The 24001-nt window shown below is 35.6% G+C and overlaps 1 protein-coding gene across 9 annotated transcripts in view; it reads right to left on the bottom strand.

The window, feature by feature from the left end:
• Nucleotides 1–24001, bottom strand: part of FBXL2 (F-box and leucine rich repeat protein 2) — a 152795-nt gene that overhangs the window by 95436 nt on the left and 33358 nt on the right. For 4 of the 9 annotated variants that reach the window (XM_047741535.1, XM_047741565.1, XM_047741573.1 and 1 more), the window contains one exon: nt 16817–16878. In XM_047741535.1, coding sequence (XP_047597491.1) covers nt 16817–16878 — 62 coding nt within the window. Of the gene's footprint in view, nt 1–16583; nt 16678–16816; nt 16879–21337; nt 21416–22011; nt 22015–24001 lie in introns of all 9 variants that reach the window. The other 5 variants (XM_047741532.1, XM_047741558.1, XM_047741542.1 and 2 more) reach the window with 3 other exon arrangements.

Here is a 24001-nt window from a genome sequence, read left to right as displayed (position 1 = left end):
TGGATTTCAAGTATAAAGGGCACAAGCTGGTATCAACATAAAGACCTTAGAGAATACTGTTCCCATGAACCCTGTCTGAAGAACGAATCTTCTGGAGAACAAGCACCAGACAACAAAATGACTATAAATAAAGACTGGTGGTAAGCATTAAATAAGCTCAATGAGAGGTAAAAGAGAGAGGGTATAATATATGGTGGCTACACACTTGATAATGTAGATTTAGTACAACCATTTAAAAGCAGTGGTGAGTCGGGCGCCTGGGTGGTTCAGTGGGTTAAAGCCTCTGCCTTTGGCTCAGGTCATGATCTCAGGGTCCTGGGAATGAGCCCCGCAACAGGCTCTCTGCTCAGCAGGGAGCCTGCTTTCCCCCCTCTTTCTCTGCCTGCCTCTCTGCCTACTTGTGATCTCTGTTTGTCAAATAAATAAATAAAATCTTAAAAAAAATAAATAAAGGCAGGGGTGAGGAGAAAGAGAGAACAAATGCAAACAAATGTCACTGTTTTCAGTAATTATACTGGTAAAAACTATACCGGTGTTGTTATTCTGAGGCTATGGTGATTGTGATGTGGATAAAGCAAATGAGCATTAGGACTTAGGATATTAAGATATCTTAATCTATATTAGGATATCCTAATTGTATAATCCCCTGTGTCATAACCAGGACTATTAGTGTGGAAGAAAGGAGATGCAGACTTCAGACTGATGAAGTAATAACAGAGTCCTGAATTTGCAGCAGATATATCAGTATGAAATCATGAGTTTCTCATCTCTATATATATGTTCAATATACTGAAAAGGCCTAGAAATACCTCTAGCAACCAGACTGTAGACCTGAAATACCCTTTCCCACAAAAAGAAACCAACACTTCTTGAAAAAATGGCTGATTCCAGGTCTGGGGCAGCGAATATATGAAATGAGCCTCATACATCTGTATATGTGTCAGGAAGGAAACTATCAAAACTACTAGGGTTGGGCGCCTGGGTGGCTCAGTGGGTTAAGCCGCTGCCTTCGGCTCAGGTCATGATCTCAGGGTCCTGGGATCGAGTCCCACATCGGGCTCTCTGCTCAGCAGGAAGCCTGCTTCCCTCTCTCTCTCTCTGCCTTCCTCTCTGTCTACTTGTGATCTCTCTCTGTCAAATAAATAAATAAAATCTTTAAAAAAAAAAAAAACTACTAGGGTTATGTAAAAGGGCTCAGGAGTCAAAGACAAGACCATGTGAATTTCAATAAAAGTAGTAACAGCAATGAACTGAAAATTATTAAACAGGTTTAAATTCATAAATTTATAATACAAAAAGTCTAAGGTCCCCTTCAGAAGATGATAAAAAACCAACTAATAATTTTAAGTAATTTCAAACTTACAGAAAACTTGCAAAAATAGGACAAGGAATTCTTGTGCACTTTTCATCCAGATTTCCCAAGTGCTAACAATATATTGTACTTGCATTACCATATATATATGGGAACATATATAATCACATTAATATATATTAACATATATATCATATATATATGTATGTATATATATTACATTAATTAAACAGGGAGGCTATTAGACTGAGGTGGCTATAAGGCTGTGGTGCCTACCTAAGCAACCAAAAATCTGAGCCTTTAAATACCCCAAAGTTACAAAATAAGAACACTAAGGACAACCAATCATAAAGAGCAAAGAAGCTTTAAGACACAGCCAATCAGATAACTTCCTTTCTTTGTCTTTCCACCTTCTATGTAGGTGACTTTCCCCTGGCTCTGACTGGTAGAGCACTCCCAACCACTCCCGCTTTGGCACTACCCCATTCAAAGTGATTCTTTCTCAAATAAACTCTAATAATTTTTAATATACCTCAGCCTATCTTTTAACAAACATCATATACACACATATATGTCACTGTCTCTGAAATGTTTGAGAGCAAGCTGCAGACATGATATTCATTTACCTCTAATTACTCAAGTATCTCCTTTTTCAAAGACACAGTACAATTATCCAAAAAAAGAGGACAGCAGTACAGTACTATTATTTAATCTAGAGCTCTTATTAAACATGTGCCAACTGGGCCATTAGTGGTCTTTAAAACAAAAGAAAAACATTTTTTCTGGCCTAGGACCACGTATTGCAGTTAGTTGTTTTGTCTCTTTAGTCTCTTTGATTCTAGGACACTCAGTCTTTCTTTATCTTTCTTGACTTTAGTATTTTTGAAGCATATAGGATCTCCTCCTGTGTGTATCTGCTGTTTCCTCATGATTAGATTCAGGTTATTAATTTCTGTCAGGAATGCCACAGCAATAATATTGTGGTCTTCTTGTTCATTACATCAGGAGGCACATGGTGTCCATTTGTCCCGTTATTGGTAATGTTAACTGCGGTCATTTGATTAAGATGATGTCTGCCAGACTGCCTCATTATAAAGTTACTATTTTTCTCTTGTAATTAATATAGATTGCTATGGAAGATTATATGAAACTATGCAAATGTTTTCCCCCAAATGTCATATCTTCACATATCTCTTTCAAAAACTGGCAAATAAACAAAGAATCAGGCACTTATCCTGACTTTTTTTGTATGTAAACTGTAACACTTCATAATCAAATACGAACGAAGAGAAATAGCTCTTTATACAAGTATTCTAACTAATAAATGAAAAAAGAATCAGAATATCAATTTGCAGCCCCAATAAGTTAATGATCTAAATAGTAAACATCAATAGATGCTAGCATCCCCTACAAGAAAAAGAAAACCAGACATTTTGTAACTCCTGAAGGAAGACCACCACATAAAATCTTACCAAAGGGACAGAACCTGAGTCTGATCAAGCCTCTGGATCCAGCTATCAATTTCCAAGAAATATAGATGAGAAAGGAAGCATGCTGAAATTGTACCATGAGGACGCAATTAACAAAACCCAGACTGTGGGAACTTCAGCAAGTCAAATAACCCAAGTTTTTTAAGAGCATATGTATGGAACAGAAAGAGATGAACAGGGGCCCTACTAATTATCAGAGACTCAAAAAGATCTGTAAATTTTCAGTGGCCAAGAGAGAATGTAAGTCTAAGGATACACATTTGGGTGATAAATCTAAAAAATGAAATACAGTGATAACTATAAAAGTCAAGATAGTGGTTACTTCTGGAGAAGGGAGAAACAGTTGTGATTTGGTTTGGGTATGATATGGAGGTTCCTGAAAAAATTAAAAACAGAACCACTATATGATCTAGCAATTCCAATTCTGGGCATATAACCAAAGACAATGAAAACAGGACGCTGAAGAAATATATACACTCCCATGTTTACTGCAGCATTATTCACAAAAGCCAAGATATGGAAACAACCTGAATGTCCATCAACAGATGGATAAAGAAGATGTAGTGTGTGTGTGCGCGCACGTGAGCGTGAGCGCACACCTGCATGTGTATGTATTAGTTACCCATGGGAAAGAAGGAAATCCTGCCATTTGCAACAATATGGATGGACCCTGAGGACATTATGCTGAGATAAGTCAGATAGAGAAAGACAAATATCATATGACATCACTCACTGAACTCATAAAACTAAAGAGTAAAATAATTACCAGGGGCTAAGAGGTAGGGGAATGGAAGAGGTGTTGTTTAAGGGTACAAATCTGTAGCTAGTAGATAAACAAATCCTGGAGATCCATAGTGATTACAGGTAACAGTATTCTAGTATAAAACCAAAATGGCTAAGAGACCAGATCTTAATTATTCCCACCACAAAAAAGAACTGATAATTACATGATGTGATAGAGGTGTTAGCTAAAGCTATAATGACAATCATACTGTAATATATAAGCTACCAAATCAAACATGCTATAGATCTTAAACATACACAATGTTATGTGTCAAATATATTTCAATAAGAAAATTCATTACATTTGGAAAGCAATGATTTTGTCAAGAGCTATAAAATGTTCTCTTTGATCAGTGATTCTACTACAGGATGTTGTTATGAAATAATTCAACAAAAGAAGAAAAAATTTTAAGTGGTTATTAACCACTTTTATGTGCTGACAGGGGAGGGTAATCACAAAATGTTAGGTAGCAGAAAGCTCAGAGGAAAATAATTACATTCCATGCACTTCCAACTAAATGCAAATAAATACACACATGGGCCATGAGTAGAAGGAAACTAAACTGTGCGAGATTCTCCAAATACAGTATAATTTTATCAAGTGCTGTTTCCACTGGTTGGAATGTTCTCACACACAAAGATATATAGACTCATATGCCCACATAATACACATACACAGGCACATGTTCACATATACATTCATATATACACACACAAATATGTCCACCCAATACATATATACGTACACATAACTACACATGTACACATATGCTAACATGTACAACTATGGGCTGAATTGGGTACTCCCAAAATTCAAATACTAAAGTCTTAAACCCAAGTACCTCAGAGTGTGACTGCATGTGGAGACAAGATATTTAAACACATAATTAAAGTAAAATGAAGTCATTAGAGTGGGCTCTAATCCAATATGACTTAGCTCTTCATAATAAGAGATTAAAATACAGACTACTACAGACGGTAAACCATGTGAGGACATAGGGAAAACACGGCCACCTATGAAGCCAAGGACAGGGGGTCTTTGAATAAACCAACCATGCTGACACCTGGGTCTTGCACTTCAAGCCTCCACAATTGTGAGAAAAGAAATTTCTGTTTTTAAATCAAAATAATAACAACAACAACTATAATAATAAAGCCAAAATCTGGTTCTTTAAAAGTGCTAACAAAATAGATAAACTTTTAGTAAAATTGATCAAAAATGGGGTAAGCACTTAAACATAAATTAATGACAGTTCAAATGAAAAAAAGTACATGACAGCAGATACTATAGAGTTAAACAAAAATAGAACTATCAAAACTGGCTAAAATTAAAAAAAAAAAAAAAAAAAAAAACAAGAAACAACAAGTGTTGGCAAGCATGTGGAGAAAATGAGCCCTCATAGACTGTTGCTGGGAATCCAAACTGGTGCAACCACTGTGGAAAACAGTATGGCAGTTCCTTGAAAAATTAAAAATAGAATTGCCATATGATCCAGTAATTCCACTACTGGGTATTTACAGAAAGAAAACAAAAACACTAAATTGAAAAGGTATATGCACTTCTCTGTTTATTGCAGTATTATTTACAAGAGCCAAGATATGTAAGCAACCTAAGTGTCCACTGATAGATGAATGGATAAAGAAGACATGGTATACATATAAAATGGGATATTGTTCAGCCATAAAAAGAATGAAATCTTGCTATTTATAATAATATGGATGGACTAAGATGGCATAATACTAAGTGAAATAAGAGAAAGACAAATACTATATGATTTCATTCATATGTGGAATTTAAGAAACAAAAAGACAAAGAAAAAAAGAGATGAACAAAAAACTAGACTCTTAAATTCAGAGAACTGGTGGTTGCCAGAAAGGAGGTGGGTGGGGTAATAGGTAAAATAAATAGAATGAACAGTATACTTGATGAACACTGAGAAATGTATAGAATTGTTGTATTACACTGTACACCTGAAACTAATATAACACTGTATGTTAATATTTGAATAATAAATAAGATACAGTGGGACAGGGGCGCCTGCGTGGCTCAGTGGGTTAAGCCGCTGCCTTCGGCTCAGGTGATGATCTCAGAGTCCTGGGATTGAGCCCCACATCGGGCTCTCTGCTCAGCAGGGAGCCTGCTTCCTCCTCTCTCTCTGCCTGCCTCTCTGCCTGCTTGTGATCTCTCTGTCAAATAAATAAATAAAAATCTAAAAAAAAAAAAAAGATACAGTGGGACAGAATATCCTTTCAAAAAAAAAAAAAACAAAACCCTAACAAGACAACAAATTTTTAAACTCAGAAACAAATGCCTAGAAAAATGAAACTACCAAAGTGACCCAAGAAAAAAATGAAAGCTTAAAAAAATCCTACTTATATCAAGTTAGTTAAACATTTTCCCACAGAGAAAATTCTAGGCTCAATTTTAGAATTTATCAGTCTTTCGTTTATTTTTTTAATTTTTTATTAACGTATAATGTATTACTAGGCCCAAGGGTACAAGTCTGTGAATCATCAGGTTTACACACTTCACAGCACTCACCATAGCACATACCTTCCCCGATGTCCATAACCCAACCACCCTCTTCCTACCCCTCCCCCGCTGGCAACCCTCAGTTTGTTTTGTGAGATCAAGACTCTTTTATGGTTTGTTGCCCTCCCGATCTCACCTTGTTTCATTTTTTCCTTCCCTAACCCCCTAACCCCCCACGTTGCCTCTCAACTTCCTCATATCAGGGAGAGCAGATGATAATTATCTTTCTCTGATTGACTTCTTTCACTCAGCATAATACCCTCTAGTTCCATCCATGTTGTCACAAATGGCAAGATTTCATTTCTTTTGATGGTTGCATAGTATTCCATTGTATATATATATAGACCACCTCTTCTTTATCCATTCATCTGTCGATGGATATCTAGGCTCTTTCCATAGTTTAGCTATTGTGGACATTGCTGCTATAAACATTTGGGTGCACGTGCCCCTTCGGATCACTACATTTGTATCTTAGGGTAAATACCCAGTAGTGCAATTGCTGGGTCGTAGGGTAGCTCTATTTTCAGCTTTTTGAGGAACCTCCATGCTGTTTTCCAGAGTGGCTGCACCAGCTTGCATTCCCACCAACACTGGAGGAGGGTTCCCCTTTCTCTGCATCCTCGCCAGCATCTGCCGATTCCTGACTTGTTAATTTTAGCCATTCTGACTGGTGTGAGGTGGTATCTCATTGAGGTATCGATTTGTATTTCCCTGATGCCGAGTGATGTGGAGCACGTCTTCATGTGTCTGTTGGCCATCTGGATGTCTTCTTTGCAGAAATGTCTGTTCATGTCCTCTGCCCATTTCCTGATTGGATTATTTGTTCTTTGGGTGTTGAGTTTGATAAGTTCTTTATAGATTTTTTGGATACTAGCCCTTTATCTGATATGTCATTCGCAAATATCTTCTCCCATTGTGTCGGTTGTCTTTTGGTTTTGTTGACTGTTTCCTTTGCTGTGCAAAAGCTTTTGATCTTGATGAAGTCCCAATAGTTCTTTTTTGCCCTTGCTTCCCTTGCCTTTGGCGATGTTTCTAGGAAGAAATTGCCATGGCTGAGGTCAAAGAGGTTGCTGCCTGTGTTCTCCTCAAGGATTTTGATGGATTCCTTTCTCACATTGAGGTCCTTCGTCCATTTTGAGTCTATTTTCATGTGTGGTGTAAGGAAATGGTCCAGTTTCATTTTTCTGCATGCAGCTGTCCAATTTTCCCAATGCCATTTGTTGAAGAAGCTGCCTTTTTTCCATTGGACATTCTTTTCTGCTTTAATGAAGATTAGTTGACCATGGAGTTGAGGGTCTATTTCTGGGCTTACTATTGTGTTCCACTGATTTATGTGTCTGTTTTTGTGCCAGTACCATACTGTCTTGATGATGACAGCTTTGTAATGGAGCTTGAAGTCTGGAATTGTGATGCCTCCAACTTTGGCTTTCTTTTTCAACATTCCTCTAGCTATTTGAGGTCTTTTCTGGTTTTATCAGCCTTTCAAAGGACAGTTAAACCAAAACACTTGGACTATTTCAGAGAGCAGGAAAAGCCTGAATGCTCCATAACTCAATTCTATAGGCTTGCATTAACTCCAGAATCAGATAAAAACAATGAGAAATAAATTTAAAGGTCCTAGTCACCCAAAAATACAGATGTCTTCTGTGTATATTGGCACACAGAAAATTAACCAATGAAACAGAGTAAAAACTAGGTAACTATATAATTATGAGAGAACAGAGTATATGATAGAGGTAATAATGGCATTCTTTTGAGGAAAGGAAGGACCAGTTAACAAATGAACCTGAAAAACTGGTAATCCACATGGAAAAGAAAATAAAAATGGATTCTATCTTATAAATAAAGACTAACACCAGGGTGATTACAAACTGAGATATCAGAAACAAAACTTTTTAACTTTCAGAAGAAAATACATGTGAATATATCTGTTTTCAAGGTAAGAAAGATGTTCCTTATCAAAACACAAAAAACACTAACCATAAAAGACTGAATATATTTGACTTTATAAAAGGTGTCTGGCTCATCAAAATATGCTTTAAAGAATGGGGAAGAAAATAAGTTACACACTGGGAGAAAGATCCAGTCAGAAAATATTAACCTCAGTACAAAGATTGTACTGAAAATATAAGGAACTCAATGGAATTCAAATTATATTACAAAGCTATAGTAAATAGAACAGTATGGAATCAGCATAAAAACAGACAGATGATCAATGGAACAGACGAGATAGCCCAAATATAAACCCATGACTATATGGTCAATTAATTCACAACAAAGTACCTAAGAATATATAATGGAGAAAGAACAGTCTCTTCAAAAAGTAGTGCTGGAAAAACTGGACAGTCACATTCAAAGAATGAAATTGGACCACTATCTTATATCATAAACAAAAACTAATTGAAAATGGATTAAAAACTTGAATGAGACATAAAACCACAAAACTCTTAGAAGAAAACATACGCAGGATGCTTCCTGACATTGGTCTTGGCGATGATTTTTTGGATTTGACACCAAGAGCAAAAAAATAAGCAAAAAAGGCAATAAAAGCAAAAATAAATAAGGACTACATCAAACTAAAAAGCTTCTGCATAGCAAAGAAAACCATTAACACAATGAAAAGGCAACCCACCAAATGGTAGAAGATATTTGCAAATTATATATCTGAAAAAAGTTAATATACAAAATGCAACTCAATAGCAAAAAACCCACCCCCAAACAACCCAATAAAAAAAGGGCTGAGGACCTAAAAAGACATTTTTCCCAAGAAGACATACAGATGGCCAACATGTACATGAGAAGGTGCTCACATCACTAATCATCATGGAAATGCAAATAATAAGCACAATGAAATATCAACTCACACCTGTCATAATGGTTAGTATTAAAAAGACAAGAAATGTTAAGTGTTGGTGAGGATGCGGAGAAAATGGAACCCTTATACAGTGCTGGTGGGAATGTAAACTGGTACAGCCACTGTGGAAAACAGAAAACAGTATGGAGGTTCCTCAAAAAATTAAAAATAGAACTACCATATGATCCAGCAATTCCACTTCTGGGTGTTTATCTAAGAAAATGAAAATGACTTGAAAAGTTATATGCACTCCCATGTTTACTGTAGCATTACTTAAAATAGTAAGATTGTCTATGGATATGGAAGCAAACCTAAGTTGCTTATAAATGAATGGATAAAGAAAATGTGGTGTGTGTGTGTGTGTGTGCGCGCGTATATACACATATAATGCAGTATTATTCAGCCATAAAAAAGGGAAATCTTGCCATTTGCAACACGTATGGACTTAGAGGGCATTATGGTAAATTAAATAACTTACACAGAGAAAGACAAATACTGTCTGATCTCACTTATATGTGAAATCCAAAACAAAAACTGAGCTCATAGATACAGAGAATAGATACGTGGTTGCCAGAAGTGGGGGACAAAGGAGTGGTCAAGAGGTACAAACTCCAGTCACAACAGAAATAAATTATGGGGATGTAACATACAGCATGGTGACTATAGTTAATAATGCTGCACTGCATATTTGAAAGTTCCTAAGCAAGTAGATATTAAGTTCTCACCACAAGAAAAAATCTTTGTAACTATATATAGTGATGGATATTAACCAGACCTACTGTGATGTTCATTTCACAATATATACAAATACTGAACCATTATACCGTACACCTGAAACTAATGTATCAAATACATATATAAATTATTTTAAAAGCTAGATTTACTGTGTTATGATATATAAAATCCAGGTCAAACACCAGAAGTTACAAAATGCTTAAAGGATCTATAAGCATACTCAAGAGGGAGAGAATATAGCCTCGAACTTGGGGAAAGCCTTAGGCTGAACTAAGTGAAAAAGACTAAGCAAAAGACATTTTCAAGAAGTAGAATAAGTGCAGAAGGGAGCAAATTAGAGAATGACAATTTCAGGGACTGGAGCTAATTCAGAACTGCCAGAATTTACACATAAGTTGGAAAAGAGAGAGATGGGAAAAGTAAGAGTTAATAAGTATGCATTTCTAGGAGAATAATTTAGGTTCTAACAATTTAAATGGACTTTACACTAAAGGTAATAGGAAAGGTTTGAGGCAGGGGAGTGGCAGATAAAGATAAGATAAAGAAATAACAAAATAGAAAATCATAATAATCACAGTGAATAAAATATAAGTTTTAATCATTAAAACCCCTAACTGCCCTCTTGTAAAGACTATTAAATTGGGACACCATTTGGCAAATTGGATGGAGAAAAAAAATTCAGAAGATACAGTATAAAGAGCAAGAGGGAAGGAAACCCCAATAGCAAATCAACAAGAAACAACCTAATAGGCAAAACATATATTTCACAGAAAAGGAAATACATGCAATGATAAATAGATGCTCAACACTACTAGAATTCAGGGAAATTCAAATAAAGAATACAATGAAATGCTATTCTACTCTTAAGACATGCAGCAACACTAAATGTTAGAGTGACTCAACAGAGGCTCTTATTCATTGTATAAAGGTAAATTGATAAGACTACTTTGGAAAAACAGTATTACGAAAATAAAGTTGATTATTTGTACAGCCTATGACCCCCAGCGATTTTACTCCTAGAGAAACTTCTGTATATTTGTACCAAGAGACAACTACGAGGATCTTCACAGCAGCGCTGCTTTTATTAACAAAACACTGGAAACCCAAGTATTTCTCAAAGAAAAATCAATAACGGGCACCTGTGTGGCTCAGTTGGTTAAGCGTCTGCCTTCAGCTCAGGTCATGATCTCAGGGTCCTGGGGTCAAGCCCCAGATCAGGCTCCCCACGCAACCGGGAGCCTGCTTCTCTGTCTCTCCCCGCCCCTACCCTCATCTTGTGCTCTCTTGCACGTTCTCTCTCAAATACATAAAAAATCTTTAAAAAAAAAAAAAAGATCAATAAATTAATCTTGGCACAGTCATACAATAGAATATTATAGAGCAGTAAAATGAATAATAGCCAAGCAAAGCAACATGGATCACTCTTAGAAACATAATTTTGAGTGAAAACCATGTCTCAGAAGATATACTTTTTTTTTTTTTTACAAAGTTGATAAACAAGCAAAAGTAAACACTGCAACCATTTAGTCAAATATACTTAAGATAAAAAAAAAGTTAAAGGAGTCATAAATTCAAAGTTCTGAAAATATTAACTTGATGGTGGGGAGGGGGAAAAGGCAATGCACGGATCATGAGGAAATGTATGATTAACCAAGAATTAGGAGTAATCCAATTCTGTAATTCAATTTACTAAAAATAAAAAAAGGCTGTATTAATCATCCCTATATACATACCTTAGTATATACATCCCTGTATATGTATCTTTGTAAATGTATCTATTAGTAAATTCTAAGAAATGGAATTTGTGAATATGTACATTTAGCATTTTAAAGATTTCCCCCAGTGGCCCCACAGAATAGCCATAGCAGTTTATATTTCCAGCTCTAAAGTATCTTAGAGTGTCTGTCTTCTCTTTACCAAAACCCAATATTATCAACCTTTTGGGCTTTGCCAGTCAGGTAAGTAATATCTCATTATTTTGATTTCTATTTAAATATGGGCCTTATTGAGTGCCATACAAATTGGCCATTTGTATTTCTTCCTTTGTTCATACCTTCTTCAAGCTCTAGTCATCAAGAATAATCCACCTTATTACCTAATAATCTTTAAGAGGATTTTATTTGTGCATTGAAGAATGTAGCCACTGCTTATAATGTGCATTCTAACTGGTGAAATGCCCATCACTGGGCTACCACTGTGCTCTGTTTCTGTGGTATAGTATATATATCTGGATGTATTTTACTATTCATAGGGTCAAACTTACCAATCTTCTGAATTCAGAGTTTTTAAATTAATAGGTCTCTAACATAACTTTCCTGGGATGAAGCTCTGGAAAACAATGTACTAGGCTCTATCATTCCTATCTGTTGAGCTTTACTGGTGTTTGATGCCACTTCAATGTAGTTAAAAAAAAAAATATATATATATATATATATATACATATATATATATATGTCTCTAAAGGCATCAATAGACTTTTAATGTATAACTATACCCTCAACCTAGACAAAGGAAAATTTGCTTGTGCCAGGATTTGGACTTAGATGCCAACCCTAAAACAGTACATAATAGTATATAGAAGTAATGAAAAGAAAGGGCCTTTAAGCTTCTGCATCTGATTTCAACACACACTAATTCAGCCATGTATTGCATCATGCAAAGTAAAAAGCAATAAAAATGAACACACAAATGAAAAAAAAAAATTTTAACAAAAAGGAAAAACCTGCTCAGTTGCTTAAACTTAAATTTGCAGTATGTATCCCCAAAAGAGCATCTTACCTGTTAAGCTGCCTTGGAATATATATAAGGCATCACAGACAGCAGGAGGTGGATGCACCAGTCCTTGAAAAAAACCCATGGAATGCTGAAACCAACCAGCAGGCAAGAACACCCACTCAATGCTGCCCGAAACAGGAATGAGCCCTTCACTGCACTGCTCCCCAAGGTCCCACAATTACACATAAGCACTGGGTTGTAACTTAATGACTGCAACAATAACCACAATTATTTTCACTCATGGAATTGGTTTATGATTTTAAGAAAAGGAAAATTGAAAATTTTTGCACTAGTTATCTTATAATTTTCCCCAGGAAACTAGCAAAACTGCCAAATGTATGTAATTGTTTAGTTGATTTCATTTGCCCAGAATTATTAGGCTCAGCTCTCTTGTTGAGGGTAATCAAACTTCCCTTCATCAAGCCAACAAACACTATTAGTCCTTAATTCTGTCATGTGTCCACATAAATTTACAAGGAGAGAAAATGACCTAAATAATAATGATCTCAGTTTTAAAAAATGTATCTAATAAGAGATTTCTTTCATTATTATTTATAACTAACAAGAGCTTTATCTTCTCTGAATGTTTTAAAATATTTACTGCATGTAGCAACCCCTATTTTTTGTGAGGTAGTTTATATGTTTACATTTCATTTAATCATCACCATCTGAAAGCAACCATAATAGAAATAAAAACTTAAGGTAAAAAGCTTAATATCAAAATTTATAGTCTGAACTTTAGACCAGTACTCAATTCACATAAGATTACTTTTCTTAGAGGAATGGTTCTTTGCAAGAAGCTATAGTTTTTATAATACAAACTAATTACCAGTTGACATACACCACCACCAACCTGCCTATGCCTTAGTAGTTATCAGTTTAATTATCATTTGTAATGTACAATTTACATTGAGACTACATCAGTCCAGAGTGATAAAATGAATTGTTAGCAGTAGCATATGCTGAGATCCACAACAGGACAGCTTGCTTTTATCAGTTGTTTGCAGTAAAACTGACCACATTATCACATAGCATTTAATAAGTAATTCAGGCATCCAAAATTGATATTAACAATAAAAGCTAACATTTATTTAGCATTTATTAAATGCCAGTCCCTCTAAGAGCTAGCAACTACCCCATTCAGTGAGAACTATTATCATCTCCATTTTGTAGATATAGGAAATTATGGTCCAAAGAGTTAAGTCACTTTAAGGTCACACAAGCAATAAATGGAGAGAACTGAAATCTCAACCAACTTTGGCTCTAAAAGTAATACAGACAATAACAGTGAGGACAGAATATAAGGACAACCCAACTCACTAATAGATATATAGCTTTCAACAAATTAAAGATTGTTATAATTGTTATAACAATTGTTATAATGTTATGAGCATTATACAACTGACTCCCCAGGAGGAGTAAAATTGTAAGCTGTTGAATTCTGTGAGCATAAAGGGTAGAGAAGGAGAACTGGAGTACCCTTATTTATGAATGAAAGTTGGGTAGAAAAAGCAAAATTCTAAAAACTTGCTAAGTAACAAATTAAAGATGGGGTGGTAGAAGGAATCTGTGAACAATATTGGGTAGTCTTAAAACTAACAATAAGATGATCAGATGAAAAATCACCTCATGGATTTTTCTGAGTGGATTCAAAGGGATATAAAGAGATGAAAAGACACACATAATTCTAGGTTGTGCTTGTTAATGGTTCCAAAGGGGAAGCTAAGAATTTGCCTGATGTGATCAGTAATGGAAGCTAGTAGAGAATTTAAGAGGGTGGTAACAGATGGAGTAAAAAAAGGCAGACATGGGTCGGACGTCTGGGTGGCTCAGTCACTTAAGCCTCTGCCTTTGGCTTGGGTCATGATCTCAGGGCCCTGGGACAGAGTCCCATGTCAGGCTCCTTGCTCAGTGGGGAGCCTGCTTCTTCCTCTGCCTGCTACTCCTCCTGCTTGTGCGCTCTTTCTCTCTCTCTCTGACAAATAAATAAAAAATCTTAAAAAACAAAACAAACAAAACAGCAGACACAAGAGGATCTGGCTGCAAGTACGTAAGATTATTGTAAGGTCAAAGAATTCATTTCTATTGATGAAGTAAGAGGGAGGGTGAATAGGAATTCAACAAGAATACGAAATCTGCACTGTTACAAAGAAGTCTACATTATGAAGTAAAAATGTAAGCCTAGGACATACTGAAAGTATGAAGACATCATTTAAATAAGCAAGATAATCAAGACTTAAGCTCCATGAGGGATGATGAAGACAGCTACTTTGATAACATGGGTCAAACCTTTCTTCAAAATTTTGCCCAAAAAGGAACAAAAGGAAAGGGAAGAAATACTATTACTGAGAATATAAGGTCTGAGAGTAAAATGGCAGAAATGATTTAAAGGCCAACAAACATTAAAATACCATGGTTGGCTAGAGTTAATTTTGAGACTCACGAGTCAGAGAAGACCTGTAGCAGCAGTACTTTAAAATTTAAATTCCCCTCACAGACTCCAAAATAAGAGCAGAAGTGGGAATACAAACCTATGAATAGACATGTTATGAACATTTGGTCTCAAATGCCAATTCTTTTTGAAAATTGATCTCTGTATGAGCTTTGGGGTATGATTCAAAACCTGTAACTGGAGAATTTCATAACAGCTGGGTCCATCATGGATCTTTGAGAGAACTAAAACTTCTAAAATAACATTTCATAAATCACACTAGCACAGAAAGTGATATAATTCCCCCCGCCTTTTTTGTCAGCAGATAGAAACTATTCCCAGGCTGAGAACAGTGTCAAAGCTAACCCTACCAAAGAGGAAAATATTAAGTTAGCAGCTTTGAGTCACAGATAGGAGTAGTATTATGGGAAGAGTGGCGTTTAATCACACCCAAGTGTTGAATGACTAATAATGGGTCAGCCTGAAGCTGGTGGATTCTCCAGAGGATGGAGGAGGACATGTTCATATGACAGCTTGATGTCTGTGCTAGAAAAAGTTCAGACCAGGAATTAAACACCGTACAATTCCAAGGGACACCATGAATTTTGTCATCTGTTGTGGATGGCATCCCCTCCATTTATATAGTAACAGCCTGCCCATCCTAACACAGCCATGCTGGCTCTAACAGCTCACTGCTTGATCAAGAGCTCCCGGGTTTATATGAAAAACATATCATTCCTTTCTTGTTACCACTTCCTTAACTTTAAAAGGGTCTAAAATGCCAAAGAATATTCTTTCATCCAAACAAGTATTTGTTTTATCAAAATAAAATATTATTGCTGTATTTTTCATTTGATACACTTGTGAAATAATTTTCTTTTTAATTAACTGAGTAAAATGAAAGAACCTAAGGGAATTGAGTCATCTGGCCAATCACTTACTCTATGTGAACATTTCCCAGAATTTTTTCCCACAGAATATGGAATTAATACGGAATATTAAAAGAGTTCCATGGTAAGCACGTTGAAATGCCACAATTATCCATCTGGGAGTATCATCACAAGTATTAGCCTAGTAAGGCCCTAAAGAAATTGGTTTTGTTATCCCAGTGATTCCCATTCTTCTTTGATCATAAAACTTGTTTTGTTTTGAGGAACATCAGTGATATGAGAAGAGTTTGGGAAATGCCACTCAAAGTTTACCATGTATACATGTATTACTTGTAAACAATTAAAACAGAACATCCAAAACTAAAATAAGATTTCTTTGATGACTGTAGAGTACTAAAGGAAACTGCAGTGCCTCAGGATCAACAAACGTTGGTTGATAGATTTATCTGGTAAAATGACAAGCAAAACACCATTTATTGCATATTCAGTGATGCCAGAAATACAGGACAAAAACCATGTTTTATAGTACTTACTGTCACGTAGCACATAATTCTCATAAGATGGATAAAAATATATCAGTATTTGGACTGAGCATTTTAAGTGTTTAGTAAGAACATATAGCTGTACTTATTTTAAAACTTGTTTATCAGAAAACATCTACATGTCTGGGACTTCAGGAGCTCACAACCTTAGTAATCACTCCTCATGTTACTGATTACATTGAGAATATCTACTGATACCAAAACAATGGCACCTACTGAAGATTATTACAATACTTACCACATTACAAAAAGAATCCAGACCAATGCTATGTACATACTTAGTACATTCTGGATTAGACCAAGTAAAATTTAACAACAAGCTGAACAGCATTCTATAAAACAAAAACAAAAAGTCAGTTAGGCTAATTCTGTCTGTTTTTCTATGCTATGGACTCATAGTGAGAAAGAAGATTGTCTTGGAACTTGATGACTGAATCAAATCTGAGTTCACTAAAGTTTATCTACATTTACCTTAAGAGAAGTTCTTTGGGTAACTTTTTGTTAATAAGGCCTTCGTCATTATTTGAGAAAACCTGAAAGAAAAAAAAACAAGGACATTGTTAAAGTGTTCCCCAATGAAAAAAAAGTTACATGGTCATAACAGCCCCAATTACTGTCCTACATATATGATAACTAATTTCATGAAGCCATCATCCTTCAATATTAATGGATATAAAAAGAGTTTATACCCCCTCACCACTTCATAAAAATGCAACAGTGATTTCTATGCTACATTGTATTAGAAGTTCTAGCCAAGCTTATTAGGCCAGAAAAATACATAAAAGGCATCCTGACTGGAAGGGAAGAAGTAAACAACTTCTATTTACAGGTAACTTGATCCTATACATAGAAAATCTAAAGAAATACACACACACACACACACACACAATCATTAGAAGTAATCAACGAGTTTAGCAATACAATATACAAATATGTAATACATTTATACACAAATTGTCTTTCTGTTCATTAGCAATGAACCACCTGAAAATGAAATTAAAACAATCTCATTTATGGGGTGCTTGAGTGGGTCAGTCAGCTGAACAACCAACTCCTGATTTTGGCTCAGATCATGAGCTCAGAGTCCTGGGATCAAGCTCTGTATCAGGCTCCATGTTGTGCACTGGGAAGTCTGCTTGGAGATTCTCTCTCTCCCTCTCCTTCTGCCCCTCCCCTCACTCACATTCTCTCCCTCTTTAATACAAATAAATAAATTACAACAGCATCAAAAAGAATAAAAGATTTAGGAATGATTTAAAGAAATGCAAGACATATACTGAAAACCCACACAAAAAACTCTGTTGAGAAAAATTAAAGAAAACAAATTGAAACAAATTTCACATTCACAAATTCAAAGATTTAAGAGTGTTAAGTTAGCAACAGTTCTCAAACTGGTCCACAGATTTAATGAAATCTCTATCAAAATCCCAGCTGTCTTTTTTTCTTTTTTAATTGTAGAGTTGAGAGGCAGCTGGGTGGCTCAGTCAGTTAAGCATCTGCCTTCTACTCGGGTCATAATCCCAGGGTCCTGGGATTGAGCCCTGCACTGGGCTCCCTGCTCAGGGAGGAGCCTGCTTCTCCCTCTCCCTGTTAGCTGCTTCCCCTGCTTGTGCTCTCTTTCTGTGTCAAGTAAATAAAATCTTAAAAAAAAAAAATTGAAGAGTTGATCCTAAAACTCATATGGAAATGCAAGAGTCCCAAAAGAGCCAAAATAATCTTGAAAAGGGAAACAAAGTTGGAGGACTCACACTTCCTGATTTCAAAACTTACTACAAAGCTACTGTAATTAAAACATCATGGTACTGGAATAGGATAGAAATATAGATCAATGGAACAGAACAATCCAGAAATAAACCCTTATATTTACAAGCAATCAATTTTGGACAAGTGCTCTGAGATAATTCAATGGAGAAAAGAATAGTATTTCAACAGATGGTGTCAGGACAACTGGATGTCCACATGCAAAACAATAATGTTGTATCCCCACCTCACATTATATTAAAAAATCAACTCAATATGGATCAAAGATTTTTTAAAAATGAGTTAAAACTTAAAAGAAAAGAATAAGCATAAATCTTGGTGATCTTGGATTATGTAATGATTTTGTAGATATGATACCATAAGTATAAGCAGCCAAAGAAAAAATAAATTGGACTTCATCAAAATTAAAAACTTTTGTGTCATATAGGACATCATCCAGAAAGTAAAAAGAAAAATCCATAAAATAGGAAAAAAATATTTGCAAATCACATATCTAATAAAGGAATTATATACAGAATATATAAAGAACTCTCACAATGCAACAAACAGAAAAATAAACCAGTTAAAAAATAGGCATAAGATCTGAATAGACATTTCTGCAAAGAAGATATGCAGATGGCCAATAAGCTCATAAAAATAAGTTCAACATAATTAGTCATTAAGGAAGGTCAAATCAAAACCACAATAAGACACTGCACAGCCACAAGGACAGCTAAAATAAAAAAGATACTAATAATGGCAAGACTGTACAGAAATTGGAACCTTCATACACTGGAAAGTAAAACAATGAAACCACTTTGAGAAGCAGTCTAGTAGTTAAACAGAGTTACCAGATAAACTAGCAATTCCAATCATAGTAGTTACTTAGAAAATAAAAACAAGTATCTAAACAAAAACTTGTACATGAACATTCACAGCAGTCTCACTCCTAATGGCCAAAAAAGTAGACTCAATCCAAATGTTCATCACCTGATGAATGTATAATCAAAATGTGGTATATTTGGGGTACCTGGGTGGCTCAGTGGGTTAAAGCCTCTGCCTTCGGCTCAGGTCATGATCCCAGGGTCCTGGGATCGAGCCCTGCATCGGGCTCTCTGCTCAGCAGGGAGCCTGCTTCCTCCTCTCTCTCTGCCTGCCTCTCTGCCTACTTCTGATCTGTCTGTCAAATAAATAAATAAAATCTTTTTTAAAAAATGTGGTATATTCATACAATGGAAGATTATTCAGCAATAAAAAGGAATGGAGACTGATATACTACAACAGAAATGAGCCTTGAAAACATTATGCTACATAAAAGAAGACACACATAAAAGGCCACATATTGCATGATTCCATTTACATTAAACATCCAGAAAAGACAAATCCATGCAGACACAATTAAGATTAGTGGTCACCTAAAATGAATGAGTGACTGCTGATGGAGTTTCTCTTTAGAGTTATAAATATGTTCTTAAATTAATTGTGATGAAGACACAACTTGATGAATATACTAAAGCACACTGGATTGTACATTTTAAATGGGTGAAATTCACAGTATATGTGTAATATCTTTATCTATTTCTAGATTTGTACCCAATATGGGGCTGAAACTAACAACCGTGAGATCTAGAGTCGCAGGCTCCACCAACTGAGTCAGCCAGGTGCCCCTGTAATATCTCATTTTTAAAAATGGATTTTAAAAACCCATATATACCATAATCCATCAAAGCAAACTACAGAAATGGAAAGAATACTGTAAATAGTATCCTACACTCATTTAAAAAATGTTTTCAATGATTAGTTTCAGCAGTGTATATGTGAGTATAGGATTGTGACAACACTGGCTCCATTTTTGGCCCTGCATCTTGTTCTCCCCTCAGTGCAGAAATGACACCACTTTACATAACTAGTAGACAGCATGCTCTAGCACACAGGTGGCACCACTTTAGATAACTAGTACAGATCTTCTAGGACACAGATGGCCTCACTATAGATAACCACCTTGTGACCACACCACCATACCCCTTGCACTATAAAAGTTGTGGGTTGAGATCCAAGCTGAGTGGGGAATGGGGGTAGAGTACCCTGGATCCTCTGTCCACCTGCTGTCCCAATACCCTGTCAGTAGGTGACCCTGAATAAAACTGTATAAATGGTATAGAACAGCCTTCTTCGTTTTGCAGTATTCAAGTGCCTTCTCAGTCTGGAGGATACGTTCCTGACCGTCCTCCACCTTCTAACAGCGAGATACAAACATTAAGTCCCTATTGTATTCCAAGCTCCATTAAGCACTGAGTTCATTACATAATTTTTACTTTTTTCTAGTTCCTTGAAATGTAAGTTAGGTTACTGATTTGAGATTTTTTTTTAAGATTTTATTTATTTAATTGACAGACGGAGATCACAAGTAGGCAGAGAAGCAGGCAGAGAGAGGAGGAAGCAGGCTCCCCTCTGAGCAGAGAGCCAGATGCGGGGCTTGATCCCAGGACCCTGGGATCATGACCTGAGCCGAAGGCAAAGGCTTTAGCCCACTGAGCCACCCAGGCACCCCCTGATATGAGATTTTTTTAAAGATTTTATTTGAGAGAGAGAGAGAGAGAGAGAATGAGAAAGAGAGCATGAGCTGTGGAGAGGGGCAGAGGGAAAGGGAGAAGCAGACTATCTGCCGAGCAGTAGGAAGCCCAACTCAGGGTCTGACCCCAGGACCTGGAGATCATGACCCAAACCAAAGGCAGATGCTAAACCGACTGAGCCACCCAGGCACCCCAGATCTATCTTATTTTTTAATGTAGGCATTTACAACAATATATTTCCCTCTGATCACTGCTTTCACTCCATCCCATGAGTTTTGATATGTTGTGTTTTCAATGCCATTTGTCTCAAATTATTTTCTAATATCCTTTTTATTTCTTCTTTCACCTACTGGTTAAAAGTCTACTGTGTAATTTCCATGTATTTGCGAAATGTCCAGTTTTCCGTCTTCCTTTTTTTTTTTTTTTTTTTAAATCTCTGGCTTCATTTTATTGTGGTAAGAGAAGATACTTCATGTGAAGTCCATCTTTTGAGAATTATCAACTATTTTTGTGGCCTAACATAAGGTCTGCCCTGAAGAACAGAATAGGTCCCATAGGAATAGGAATACATTCCACATTCACTTGAGAAGAATGAATTCTGCTATTGTTTGGTGGAGTGTTCTATATATCTCCAGTAGGTCTATTTCCTTATTGATATGCTAACTACCGTGTTACTTACAGTATGTTGTTGAGGTCTCCAATTGGTGTTGAGGGTGGTGGAGAGTGACATCATGACAATCTTCACATACTTTGATAGCTGTCAGAAGGATGGGCTTATTTTCATTATAAAGGCCAGTGAATCAAAGTTACAAGATTATAATTCAGTGCAGGGAAGAATTGTATGGCAATGAGACTAGCCCATACTAGAATGTTTTACTCTTTCAAGTGGTGATGCTCTATCCACACAATGCTCCTACAAGTATCACAGAATCAGGTATGTTGAAGAAAGAAATCCCTTCTTTCAGTGGGAGGTTTGAATAGAAAATCTCTAAGAACCAAATCTAATTTACTGAATCTACCATTCAGGTTCTGCCAAGTACATTGCTGTTACCTTGGTATGTCACTTAATTTTTCTATGCCATGAATTCCTCTTTTGTAAAATGGGGATAATGAGTAACTCTGCCACAAGGGTTGCTGTTAGAGGAGTTCACGTATGTAAAATGCCTAGAATAATCTTGGCAAATAGTGAGTGCTCAACAAATAATAGTTAGGATGATGGTTGTGAAATCTCCAACTATTATTGTAGAAATGTCTATTTCATCCTTAATTTCTGTCAATTTGCTGTATATATTTTGGAGTCTATCATTTGGTACATATATGTTTATAATTATTGTAACTTCTTGAGAAATTCACCATCTATCAAAATATAAACCTTTGTTTATTATTTTTGTTGTTTTTAACTCAGAAGTCTATTTTGTATGATATCAATACTATTTGTATAGAAAGTCTCTTCCCATCTTTCTACCTTTAGCCTATTTAATTTTGGTCTAACAAGAGAATCTTGTGGACAGCCCATAATGGGATCATGGTTTTTCGGTTTTTAATCCATTCTGCCAATCTGTATTTACTTGGTAAGCTTAATAATTTCACATTTAAAATGATTACTAACAAGGAAGGACTTTTACCATTTTTCTATTCCTATGTACTGAAGTATATCATTAGATAAATGTCAATTAGGTCAAGTTGGTTGGTAGTGATGTTCAAATCTTTTATATCTTAATGATTTTTTTAATCTACAAATTCTATCAATTAGTAAGAGGTGTTGCTATTTAAAACTGTGATTGTAGATTTCTTTCTTTCTCCCTTTGGTTCTCTCGAGTTTTGTTTCATGTATTTTGAAGCTTTGTAGTTAGGTACATATGTATTTAAGTTTGTTATTTATTTCTAATGAATTAAACCTTAGAGCATTGTGAAATGTCCTCTTTCTTTCTAGAAATTATCCTTGTGCCAAAATCCACTTCGACTGTTATTAAGATAGCAACAACCAGCTTTCTTCTGATTTTTGCATCTTTTTTCATCTTTGGCCTTATATGTATGTGTATATATATTTTTGTATTTTCAAACGTACACTGTTTTCATTTTTAGAAAAAACATTTTTGAGTACAGTTGACACACAATGTTACATTACCTTTAGGTGTACAACAAAGTGATTCAACTTATCTATACACTATGCTTTGCTCACAAGTGTAGCTACCATATGTCAGCATGCAATGCTATTACAATACCAGTGACTACAAGGGTACCTGGTTAGCACAATTAGTTAAGCATCTGACTCTTGGTTTTGGCTCAGATCATGATCTCAGGCTTGTGAGATCAAGCCCCATGTTGGGCTCTGTGCTGAGCACACAGTCTGCTTGGTTTCTCTCTCTCTCTGCCTCTCCACCGACCCCCTCTAAAAATAAATAAATCTTTAATAAAAAAAATACCAGTGACTATATTCTCTAAGATGTACTACTGTGGCCATTTTAGTAATAAAACATTCTTGGGTATACAAAAATTCTTCTAGAGTATCACTATAATTAGATTCAAATGTTTATATTTGTAGTGAAAGATGTGTTACATAGCTCTTCAAAGCAACCAAACAGTATGTCTTTGTGTTCTATTTACCTACTTTAATATTTTTTCATTTTTTGTTATTATTTTTTTAAATTCCAGTACATCTAACATACAGTGTTATATTAGTTTCAGGTTTACAATATAGTGAATCAAAAAAAAAATTTTTTTAAAGACAGAGTGAGTAAGTGGGTGGAGAGGTGGAGAGGAAGAGAGAGAATCTTAAGCTGGCTCCAGGCCCAGCATGGAGCTCAACCTGGCACTTAGTCTCATGACACGGAGATCACGACCTGAGCCAAAATCAAGAGCTGGACACTTAACTGACTGAGCCACCCAGGAGCCCCTGATTCAATAGTTCTATATATCATTACTCAGTGTTCATGGTAAGTGTACTCTTAATTACCTACACCTATTTCACCCATCCCTCCACTCACCTCCCACCTGATATGCTTTATTTCAAATGAGTACCTTCAGTTAAAGTTATTATTTTTTTGTAAGAATTTTTTTTTTTTACTTAAAACAAACTTCAGAATACATGGTTCTAAAAGATATATATAAAACATTCTAGCCCCTCAAAATAGAGTACACATTTTCCTCAAGTACACACAGAAGAACCCCTGGCTAAATCACATAAAAAGAAACATAACAAGTATTACAAATTTAAGAAAAGTGAAATCATATCAAGTATATTCTCCAACCACAATGGTATAAAACTACAGAACAATAAATAAACTATAGAACAATAAAAGCGGGAAAATCTATGGCATAAATACTAAATACTTAATACATA

Source organism: Lutra lutra, chromosome 1, assembly GCF_902655055.1.
Source record: "Lutra lutra chromosome 1, mLutLut1.2, whole genome shotgun sequence".
Lineage (NCBI taxonomy): Eukaryota > Metazoa > Chordata > Mammalia > Carnivora > Mustelidae > Lutra > Lutra lutra.
Note: the sequence above shows the minus strand (reverse complement) of the source record. Positions and strands in the feature narration are given on the sequence as shown.